Here is a 12,387-nt window from a genome sequence, read left to right as displayed (position 1 = left end):
GTTCACTTTTCTGACAGGTCACAGAGAGGCAGATGTGGCAGTTGAAAGGGTGGGCTATTGTCAGATGCAAGGTTCAGCTTCTCCTCTCCGATGCCTCTCCATTCAGTGTGGCACTGCTCTGTTACGATAAGTCCCAGCACTTCAACTTCTGGTGTGAGTGTGTGTGAGTGTGTGTTTGTGTGTTATTTTTCCGGATGAGTAGTCCTAATGGAGACCAAAACCTTGTCCTAATGACGCAGAACCACATTTCTGAGGGCCTGGTTAAGTTTAGGGCTCAGATTTGAGTTGCAGTTAAATAAATGTTAGGGGTTAGGCATTAACTAGTTATGGCTATGGTTAGGGATAATACTTTATTTAGACTGTCCAAATAAATAGATGTAATTGCAAGTTTCAGTAAATGTAATGTGTTTCCCCGCACACACACACACACACACACACACACTGTCAGGGTGTTTTTTTGAAAGTTTCAACATACTGTGGGTAGACCAGCAGCAGTTTTCTGCCCTTTGTGAACCAGTTCAGATCTTCCAAGAATCATCTCCAAACAAGGAAGCAGAACTGATTCCGGCAGTTAGCTATGAGCCAAATTTAGTTGATTTTCTCTTATTGCCTTCTACAAGGTCAGAAGTTTTAGCAAACACATCGTGAAAAGTTTTTTTTTTTTTTTCCTGTATTTTCTCTCAACCAAACAGACTTTTAACCTCACTTATTCATCAGTGCTGTTTCAGTGCTCTATCAATTCAGATCATTTTCAAAAGATGGGATTAAAAAAAAAAATGCGCTAACTAACAGTGCTACTCTTCTTAGGACATAAATAAAGTGTTATCCCAAACCTTAACCATCACCAGCTCATGCCTAAACTAAGCACAGTTGAAATTGGAGCCCTACATTTCATCAGTTCTTTTTGGAATCTAATAATGTGACTATGGTAGAGATATTTTTTTAAAGCTGAGAACTCTTCAACTATCCAACCAGCACTTAAAGCACCAACCAATCAACTCACATTCTGCAAATATTCCAGAAAAGGCACAAGCCAATCAAGTGTATGCATTTAGGCTTCAAGCTGAGCTTTACACGACAAGGGCATTTCCCCCATTGCTGCTGGTTTGTCGGTCACAGTGCACACATTAATGGCAAACACAGCCGGCATGCCGTTATCAACACCTTCAATGAAATACTGGTCATGAATGACTCTGCGTCAAACAGGCCCAACAGCAGGTGCTAATGCAACACATACGTGTGAGTGTTCTGGCTTAAAACAGCATTGGAATGCAGTATAATGTTTGTGTCTTTATGTTTCTTTAAGAAACAGCTATTTATAAGCCATAAATAGCTTTTCTTTGCAACCACAAAAAAGGAGATCAAATGGAAAAATTATGTGTTCATCAAACAGGAGGGGAGACTTCTTTTTTTTTTTTTACTTTATCCCATGATCCCAAGCTACTATAAGATGTCACTCAACTCCATCTTGTCTTATGGTTTTGATTGAAACCACATGAAATTGCATACCTGCATTTAAATGACTCTATGTGAAATATTTTATTTTGAGTTGATATGTGTCTCTGGAGGAGGTAAGAAAAAAAAAGAATTCAAAAATCCTTTTCTAAGTTGACAAATCAAAAAAATATTACGAAGCCAGAGTCGATTTAAAACTTAGCCCTGGTTGCCACTTTTCATTTAAAAGTAGAAGGAAAGAAATTCAAAAAGTAAGCTGCAGAAAATAACTTCATATATCAGTGAGTAAAAGGTTTCTAGGGACTGTTTAATTTTCTTTTATCTTCTTCTTCGTCTCTGCTGTCTATTCAAACTAGTTCCTGGTGAAACTTCTTCACCCCATTTCCCTCCCTAACCTTTCTCCTCAGGATTTCTGTCTTTCAACGGTCTCATTTCCCACCACACACTGTCCTTCTTCGTGTCAAATTAAAGTGATGGAAATGGACTTGAGGGGATGCTAATTGCAATTGTCAATCCAATCTAGGTCGGGGCTGAAAGACAGGGGCTCCCTAGCACTTCATCAGTCTTCATTAATATTGAAGGAGTTTGCTGAGGAGCAGGGGGGCAACATTATCTGCACTCATCTAACGGTGCATCAAAAATTAGGAAGATGGAGAGCGCACGGGTGGCACCTGAGGGACAAAAATGATGAAATGTGTCAAAAAAACGCTACATCCCACAACATTCATGTTCACGTGTGATCAGGTGACAGTATGGTTACGGTACGGTGCGTTACACCATGCCTTCAAAAAACCTGCATGAAACTATCTGAATCTCACTCATGTTGCTTTTTATTGTGTCACAGCACATCGACCCATCTCATAATGACGCACGATAAATCACATCACTGTGATGTTTTTGACACACACCCAGTGGCAACTTAATGTTCATTTGTTAGGCCAACTCATGTAACAATTTATGATGCATTCATCAGTCTGTCAGTTTTAAAGTTTTAAAGGCAAAATATGTCTAAAAAAAAACACGGCCTAATGATTTGTTATACATTTATGACATTGTCACATGAGTGCATGCGCACACACACACACACACATACTCACACACAGACACACACATGCAGTCGGCTAGTTACTCTGGGCAGCAACAACTACTTGATAACTCTGTTGCACAGGCCCAGATGGTCAATGCACCCCCTCTGGCAAGGAAGGCAAAATTATGCTTTACCAAATGAGACATAAACTTGCAGCATGCAGTTGCAGCAGTTCATCAAATCAACAGATATATTCCCTGCATGTTTGTGGTTAACCATCAGTGATTTTAAATAGCTCCTAATTTCAGGAGAAAGAAAACTGAGGAAAAAAGGTAAGTCTGAAGGGTGATGAAGCTCCTGTTGTGTCTTAGTGAACACTTTTTTCTGTAAATTGGCTACTAATCAATCATTTTATGATATGCTATACACGTGTCAAATAACATGGAGTGTGATGTGAAAATGCAAACGAGTGCTGCTACAGACATCACCGACATCTGCAGTTCCCTTTGGCCATTCTGAGCCCCATTATAAGTTCCAGCTCATTGTTTAACAACTCGGTGTTTTGACTCGCACTCACTACTGTAATTGGGTCATTTGCAGCTGCAGCAGGCAGCTGTTTTTAGTGGGGAAAAAAAAGCTCCACAAGCCCACTTCTCGACAACAAATGGCAGACGAAGTTAGCAGCCAGCTGGTAAACACATATCACTCATCACAGCTGAAGAGCAACATATTACCTTCAGGAGTTGGCAGTTACCAAAAACTGAGATAAAAAAAAACAAAAAAAACTGGACATAGGCTCATTACTTGGTCATAAACACGGCTCCAAATGAACAAGTTTGTTGTCCCCGAGGTGCTGAAAAACTCAGCAACATTTTGTCAACATGTTCTTCACATTAACACAGCAAAATACGGACTTCTTTACTTCTTTATCCTCCACGTTAGCGTCGTGGGAGGGCTGGAGTCAATCCCGGCTGATATCGGGCGAATGGCAGGGTACACCCTGGACAGGTCGAACCACCATGTTCTCTCACACTCACACCTACAGTCAGTTTAGAGTTCCCGGTTAACCCCTGAAAACCCACGTGAACACGGGGAGAACATGCAAACACCACGATAACCTCCTTGTTGTGTTTATAAGTTGTTTCTGTTGCAACACAAAGGTTACAGCAAGGTTTTTTTCTCTTTTAATCCAAACATCTCCCTCCATTTAACCTTTGTGTTGCTGCTGACCTTGCAGCACAATCTCATATTGTGTTTTCACCCTCTCTAGCAGTAGTGACTATACAGCAGGATAACACACATCTGATCTCTGCCTAAGGTTAATGTTACCAATGCAGACATATTGCATTCTCGCCTTTCTCTTGGCCCAACATGTTCACTTAAAAATGCTTGTACTTGCCGTTCACTGAGATACATTTTCAGTGGTTCTATCTAACTACTGTACTATTGTACAGAAAAACATATTAAAATAAGGAGTTTAACACGTCTTGGCTGCCTGCGCTCTTATTAACATCGGTAACCAGGCACCTCTAGTCACGCGCATTCCATGTCTCTTTTTTCCTGTTGACTAGTGCAGTAACACTGGTGTTGGTCTGGTACACATCACAGTGACAGCGGGGGGGTCAAGTGCAGGGTCAAGTAAATATTTCACAAATGAGTCATTTAGAGCCATGTTAACAGACCACCATCACTATTACACGGCAACTGAGGCAAACAACTTAAAACAACAGCTACTTTCTTCTTTTTTTTTTCATTCAGGGCATCATAAAATACAAATGGCTTTACAGTTCAGTGGAATCTGTCTTAAACACTGCATGCAGTCTTTACACTGTTTGGTAAAGTGTTTGTGACCTTGTTTAGTCTGCATGCCCATGGGAGCACATTGATCGTAGGTGTGAATTTAAGTAAACTTGGTTGTTTCATCTCTGTGTGTTGACCCTGCGATGGACTGGCGACCTGTCCAGGGCGCCCTATGTCCAGGGATTGGCCCCAGCGGCCCCACGACCCTCACATGGAGGATAAAGCAGTAGACGATAAATGAATATATGAATGTGACAACGATAACAAAGCAAGTTCCATTTAAAACTAAGAAGGACAGGTAATTTATTTGAATGTGTGCTGGTAACACAATCTGATAATAAAGTCTTGATAAACTTACATTCTAACAATTATTCTTACATCAATAACTCAAGGTCTGTTAAAAAATATCTAATATTTCAACTTGGAGGGATTCACGTTTACTAATGGTTAGAAATGTCAAGACAAACAATACGACTTGACGGTGACTGTGAGCTCCTTCTGAGACTGGGAAGATAGGAGAGGGAAAATTAATATTTCATAATCACAGATCTGTTTATGAGCGTACGCGAGAAAGTGATATGAGGGGAAAAGAGAGACGCTAAAGCGCATCTTTGCGATCCTCTGTGTCCCATTCGATTAAAAGAAGCCATCACACTCGACACTGCGCTGAGCTGAGGATAACCTGTCATTTCATTTTGTTGATTTGCATGCACTCAAGATGCAAATGCATGTTCTGCTTATAATAAGATTCAGAGGAATGGGAATATGGATTTAAGAGTGATTTAAACACAGGCGATGTAAACACTGATGGTGAGGCTCACTGGTGGGGTTTTGTTTTGAATGTGAATATGTGCGAGAAGGGATAAACCTCAGTGCGCAAATGCTGTTATTAATCACTGCGCAAGCATTGATTCATTGGTCGTCGAGGCAGTTTGGAAGATGGACTCTATTTACTGCTGAGGTTGTTTGAGGGGTTTGGGGAGGCAGCCATCAATCTCCTGGCTATCTTGAAACGACGGCGCCAATGCATAGGCATCACTTTCAATCACCGCGTAGAGACAGCTGGTATGGTAAGCTGCTACACAATAGTCTTTTCTTCATTCATTTCCCTCTTCTCTGTCTCAAGGTGATTATTTTTTTTTTCCTTCCCTAAGGAAACATGTTATTAATGTGTGTTATCATAATAATAATATCATTCCCTAAAAATACACACATTGGCCTGCCCTCTTGCTCCCCTGCTGTTTGGCACCCTGTGTTCTTAATTAGCATCTTCAATTAACCCATGTTAATTGCCAGCCACAGAGAGGTGGAGGAACCGAGCACGCCGCCACGACAGGGAGCTACTCTGTAAATGACTGGTGGTGTATGGAGGTATGCAGCTAAAAAGGAAATTGCGGTGAAAAGAACCTTTCACCTCAAATTGCCAATGCCACTTATGTGCAAGATTGCTTGTACAAATAACAATAAACAGGAGCACAGTGAAAGCGTCTTTGTTGTTTCAAAATACAGATACAGGTGATGTGTAGTTACAACCATCACGCTTAGTTTAGAAATACATCTCTCCCCATTATACCATCTATTTTAATCTAAGTCTGCAGGGCATATTACCTCAGCCGGAGTCTAATGCTCCCTCTTACTCAATATCATCTTGGTTTTAATTTGTGAGACAGGAGGTGTGTGTGTGTGTGTGGGGGGGTGTCATCAGTATTGTTCTGTACAATGTAGAACACTTAATGACTGTGCTTTGTTTTGCATGGATCGATCTTGATTTTCTTTTCTTTTCTTTTTTTTTTTGTCCACGCAGACTAAATCTACAAGATGTCCAACCCTATTAGTTTTACCTGATGTAAATCAATCCTTTAGCAATATTAACGTGAAATGATCACTGGAAAAAGCACAACATAAAAAACTAAATATGAAAACTAAGCTTGCCTGGTCGGGGGGGACTGCCTTTTCTGTAAAGTCTCTGTGGCACAGTTCATCCTCACAGCAATTCCTGCCTATTAACACAGTCAGCATTGTAGCGCAACACCAGGGGAACTCCTCAGCCCCCTAGATAGACTGAAATCAATTGGAGTCAGATGGCATTCACTGTGCAGAGTGCAGCCAGCATAGTCTAGGGTGAGCTCTTGAGAAGAGAGGGGCCAACAAAGGTCAAGAGCAGTAGCTGCTTTCACCAAGAAACATATTCTTCTCCCAGCAAATGTCTCTACATTACCGTCCTTTTATCACCGCTCTTTATACTGCATCTAACACGTTATCCAGGTAACAAGGTTTAAAGTGAAGATGGCGATTACAGTCCTCAAGTTTACATTGAACCTTTTACCAATTCTAGACTATTATTGATATAGTTGATCTAACGCCAAACCTATTGAAGAAATGACAGTAACTCCCACTGGTAGGCTTTGTACAAAATCCTTCTAGACACACGGCAAGGTTAAGTAAGTCCAAACTGCACTGGAAAAACGTTAATCAGTAATTAACGAGAAAACTCACAAGTAAAAGATATATGTCTCAAACTTAATCTACACCAAACTTTTCACACATTTGGTTCTTACCCTGAGAAAGGTGAGGTCCCGACTGCGGTCGATGCTCGTGATCTCAAGGTTGCCCATGACGACTTCACAGTTCTCATAGTATTTCCTCAGGGTGCGATATTGCTGCTCCAGGTCCGACAGTGTGCTCAGTTTGTTCTCTGTACCAGCACATACTAGGAAAAGAAGAAGCAGAGACGGAATTAATACAGCTGTAGCTGAGAGTGAGACAGTCACACACATGATTAAGCACCGCCAGTTTCAAAGACTAACAGGGTCAACAGTTTTGCATTAAAAACAGCTTGAGCACTGACCGTGAATGCCACAGTGTAGGTCACCGTGCTCATATTTCTCAACAATTTCATCCGAGAAGAAAAATGTCAGTTTGTGTTTCAGTGTGTCAAAAAGAATGCACTGTGCACGTCGGTCCATAGACACCTGCTTAACTGCCCAGGTCATGTAAGGCGAGAGAGCCAATGGATCTGATTGCATCCTAACCCAATGTCACATGACCCTCAGGACCCTCAGGTCAGACGAAAGCTCTTTAGCAGCTTGGTGGGCTGTTCACGTGACGAGTGATTAAATGGTGGTTTTTTTCCACCCATCACAAACCTCTCACCCCCCCATGATGACACAAACCACACACCCGATCAGCTGCAGCTGCCTGGTGACACATGAAGCGTAGGCCTTTGTGGCATCATCATTTGTTTTTGCAGGTAGACATTCTTCATATACAGTGTATATGCATATACAGTAAATTCCAGTCAAGTACTTTGCAGGCTGTGCATACAAATAGTCAGCAAAGCCAAAACGGAAAAAATGGCCAAATGACACAGTATATTTGATAATTTTCCTGTGCTGCAGTCTTACCAGATGTATGGCCATTATTTGTTTTGAATTATTTTTGACTGTAGATTTGTTTTGCCCTCTGTACTATTCGTTTCCAAATGAATTTACTCATCTATAAATACTCTAAATTGTATTTTTGCTTATTACAGTGCTATCAAAAAGTAAAATCATTTAAAAAATATGTTGATGCCTGAAAAAATACTGGATACACAAATGTTTCAAACTGCAATGTAGAAACATGTAAGTAAAAGATATTTTTAGCTTCTAAGTCTCTTCTGTGTCCCTTTTTTGTGACACTTTGGGCCATGCAAATTATGGAATATGAATACTTGCATCTTTGAAGTATTATAGTGTCATTTGTTTAATCTGTATTGCCATTGTAGTTTGGCTTCTCCCACCTGCACCCTCATAATGACCAGAGCGCCAACAGTGTAACAGGGAGGCCAGGGACTTGTCACAATGTCTCCCATGAACAGTTACCTCTCTCTGAACACCTTCACACTGAAAGGTCTTTAATGACACTTTTCATTTTAATTCAGTGTTCTGTGCAGATCCTACCCTATACTTTTCTTACCTATTTTAAAAGCTTATAATTTCCTCAGTTCATTCTAAGTGTTTGCACTTTCAGCAACCAATAAACTAGGCCAAACTCATTTACCCCTTTCCCTCGTGCAGGTACTTGGGTGGCAAAATTGTTCAATTCCTTTTCCTATTACCTTCTGTCGTTACACCGCAGATACATAGAAGGCGAGTTCAGCCTCAAGGCAATACAGGCTGGAGAGACAAATGGGATTGTGTCCAAACACTTCCACATCTAAGTAGATATGAGATAAGTGGAATTATTCCAATGTGACCTAGACAATACTTGTATGGCTCTTGGTGATTAGCTAGACTGAACATAGCATAACGTGCTGCTCAGGAATGATATATGACAGACCAGGGTGTTTTCAATAACAGTTAGCGTGGGCTTGAGGGAACCGGGACGGATGGTAGAGGGGCTCATAAAGTGAGGATAGGTGTAATAAACTATTATTGCACCCTTGAGGCAGGGTGCTGAGATCAGAGCAAAAGGCCATTGTGGCATGGGATGTGTAGTTAAATTTATTTTTTTTTATACCTATTTGGTTCCCCAAGCATGCCTTCAGTAAGCCCACAGACTTTTGGAAACTGCCTGGTGCAGTGTGAAGTCTGTATGTGTTTTCCCCGTGTGTGATTTATAATAAAACGCTGAATTCCTATAGCTCCGCATGAGACTGCGATGGTGCTGAGTGCCAAGTGAACCACAACGAAACCATCTGTGCTGTGTGGAGTGCATATATAGAGGAAGTGTAAAGTGTTGAATGTTTGGCACTATTATCCTACGAGTGATAGGTCTGTGCGTTTGTGCGCATGAATGTAGGATAGGTGTAAATAAAAGCCCTCAGGATGTGTTTTCTCCCTCTTGCTGCACAATCGAATCCATTGTGCTCAATATGTTTCATCTGAGCCTATAGATCACAATAAAGGGGTTTATAAAGTGCAGTGTCTGCTCTTCATATCAGTGTGACCTACCTACCCAGAAGAACATGCTAGAAGACACTGGCTTGTCAAGTGTTTAACACAGTGCATAATGTAGGAATAGCTTGCAAGAGCAGCTCAATCTTTATATTATGTAAAACATGTGGCTGAAGATAATTTATATTATGTTTGATGGATTTCCCTCCTTTCTACACTTAAAACAAATGAGATTTACTACTGTATACACATATTTTTAGTGACTTGGCTGTGTGAGTAAAGAATCGATGGATTAATGAATGAGGATTTTTCAATACACATAATTAATGAAAAGATTATGAGCCAACGGGTGAAAATTTACATCTGCATCAAATTATATAGTCTGAAGGGAAATCTACCAATAATTTTTTTTTTCTTCCGTAATGCTTGTATATAATGAACTTGTGAGTACCCTTGTTCTATCCTTTTAAAACTATTGGGGCATAGACAATGAATATTCATGGCAATCAAATGGATGGACGGATGGATGGATTACATAGGCACTGCGCTGCACTGCTGTGGTGCCTCTTCCTTGCCCCATTCATTTCATGCGTTCTGTACACAACAACTTCATCAACGGTGCCTGGTGCAATTATTGAATGCCTATAAAGCTGGCAAGTCTCCGATGTTTATAGGTTGCTACAAAGGGAAGCCGACAAAAGGTCATCCCAATAGCCAGTCACTGACTGAATCAAATAAAGCCGCAAATGTCACTTCCATAAGTAAACACTGTCAATAGCTGAGCCTGGCTAACGTGGCTCGAGTAAACAGGAGGACCGTGTAGAAGTTAAACGTTAAACACTGTCTCGTACACGGAGTGAATTTTCTGCCAGGCACACATCTGTCTGTCACATCTGAAGCCAGAGATGTCCTTTGTCCCCTAATGTCCCTCAAATGAGCTTTGGTGGTTAAGTGTGAGTTACAAGCCACTGCTTCTCATGGTAATCATTGCACAGATTATTGTCCATCTGCTGAGCAGCTTAATATGCATCAGAAACAATAACCAGATGAGTGTTCGTGATGATGCCACGGTCCAGTAATGCTAACCTCCTCACTATCCTCTGAGCTGGTCACCTACCAACAACGCTGTTGCTGTCTCCATATGTTCCATCATAAATTAGCATTCATGCCCTTGCGGGTCCACACAGCCGCAACACCTTGTCAGAGTTTTCCACTGACAGTGGCCTACAGCAGCCGCTGTATTTATAGAGGCTGATTGCGTGCATCTTATATTAAATGTCGCTGATGCGTTGTGCATGGGTGCGAGCTGCGAGCTGCGCCTTTACTGTACAGCTGACTCTCACAGCTCTCATGCAGACAGTGGTTCCTTTGCTCAGCAGCCATTTTGACACATTTAACAGAAAAAGCATGGGTGCGACATATCAAATTAACGATGGCTCTGCTCACTACATGCAAATTAGACCAGTGTCACAGTGAACCAGCATGCACAGAAGCTAAATGGACCTCGGCCATCGTTAATTCGATGATTACACTTGTGATTTTCCTACCACGACCTGTCAAAATGGCTGATGGGCAAAGGGCCCATTATTTTTCGCAAATCAAGCTCAGAAAAAAAAGTGCTATCTGCCCAGCAATAAACAGCTAGCAAACAAGATGCAATTGGGAACAGATTTTATTTTTTTTGCCTCATTATAAAATGAAAATTAGAGATTCAGTTGGTTAGGATCAGTGAAGACTAGGTCACAATCTGGTACAGATTGGGTGTTTCGGGCTGTGGTACTGACATTAATAACCGTGAACTTATGCATGTTATATTCTTGCCCCTGTCTGTGTGTGTGTGTGTGTGTGTGTGTGTTGCCAGTGTTCCTCACAGTTACTGTTGCCTTTAAAAGGTGCAAATGGCCACATTTTTCCTTTCTTTAAAACCCACTTGCCCAGGTAGAATGTGTCAGTTCAACAGCCAGTACAAGTATGAAGGCTGCACCCTGTCCATTCAATATCTCTCACCACTTCTGTATCTAAACTTGTCTCCGGTCAATAAAAATGTGCAGCCGACAACAGATCTAGTGAGTGTGTGTGTATTTATGTGTGCGTGCTTGTTTTTCTTACCTCTTTAGGACATGTTTCTGGTATGAACACAAACATTGTTAGAGTGGTCACCTCTGGAGTGGGAGGTTGGTGGTTTAAACACCGGCTGCTTCATACCAAAGACATGAAAAATGGTATCTACATCCTCTCTGCTTACCAGTCAGCATGAAAGGAGGCAGTAGGGGGCATGCAAGGGGCAATACTCTGCCATGGACTAGCATCTTATATGAGAGGAGTATATATTCCCCCGAGTGCATTCGTGCAACAAAAACCAGAGATAAGCATTGACTGTATGCCCCTTAGAGGAGTGTAACTGACTATCTGCTATATCTGCTTTATTTACGACCAGCATGCGTCATAGCCTGGTCCTAATGAGGAAGATCCTCATCTCTGAGTCTCTGGTTAAAATCAGATTTAATTGCTTTTAGGTTAAGCTAGTGATTTAGTGATGATGTTTTGTTAATATATAATAATGCAAATTTGTTTTGGGGTGTTTACGTCAGAGGACACAAACCTGAGTCATGCAGTTCCTCTCTGGGAGAATTACTGAGCATAAACTGGGTCCTGTGATAGGTGCCGGTCAAATCAGTTCACATTTTTACCTTCGAGGCGGTTGTGAGAAATATTAATGACAAAGTTGTGCAAAGGTAGAAATGAAGTGCCTTACAAATATTGAAAATATACACACAGCAATTAACTTAGGACATTGTCTTTGAGCATGAGCGCATGACCACCAGCTGCTGATATCCCGCCATCATTCCAATTATGCATCAACCACTGGAGGGCAAAATGAAACAGGTTCAGAGAGATGCTGACAATAAGATGCATGCAATATATGGTGCATTTCAAAAGTAAATAGCACTGAAAGCACCTTCATACTTTCTTCCCAGAGCCTTCATTAACGAGTAAGTGGGTGGAGTACAATTGTACGTGTGTGTGTGTGTGTTGGGCTGAAGAAAGAAAGCAACCGTTAGTGAAAAGATAGGCATCCTGAGACCAAGTCAAGTGCGTGTATATCAGCACATTTGATGATTACTATATTTCATATCAGAGAGGTTTCATTGAGTTTCTTTTTTCTTCTTTTTTTTTTTACTCTGAGACTTGTTGCTAACAGGGCTCTTTGTGTGCTAATGGCAGAAA

The 12,387-nt window shown here is 41.2% G+C and overlaps 1 protein-coding gene across 3 annotated transcripts in view; it reads right to left on the bottom strand.

Annotated features, from left to right (window-relative positions):
• LOC131446111 (receptor tyrosine-protein kinase erbB-4-like) overlaps nucleotides 1–12,387 on the bottom strand; it is a 234,255-nt gene that overhangs the window by 116,792 nt on the left and 105,076 nt on the right. For all 3 annotated transcript variants that reach the window (XM_058617115.1, XM_058617125.1, XM_058617133.1), the window contains one exon: nucleotides 6,841–6,992. In XM_058617115.1, coding sequence (XP_058473098.1) covers nucleotides 6,841–6,992 — 152 coding nt within the window. The remainder of the gene's footprint in view (nucleotides 1–6,840; nucleotides 6,993–12,387) is intronic.

The sequence above is a fragment of the Solea solea genome, chromosome 2, assembly GCF_958295425.1.
Source record: "Solea solea chromosome 2, fSolSol10.1, whole genome shotgun sequence".
NCBI lineage: Eukaryota > Metazoa > Chordata > Actinopteri > Pleuronectiformes > Soleidae > Solea > Solea solea.
Note: the sequence above shows the minus strand (reverse complement) of the source record. Positions and strands in the feature narration are given on the sequence as shown.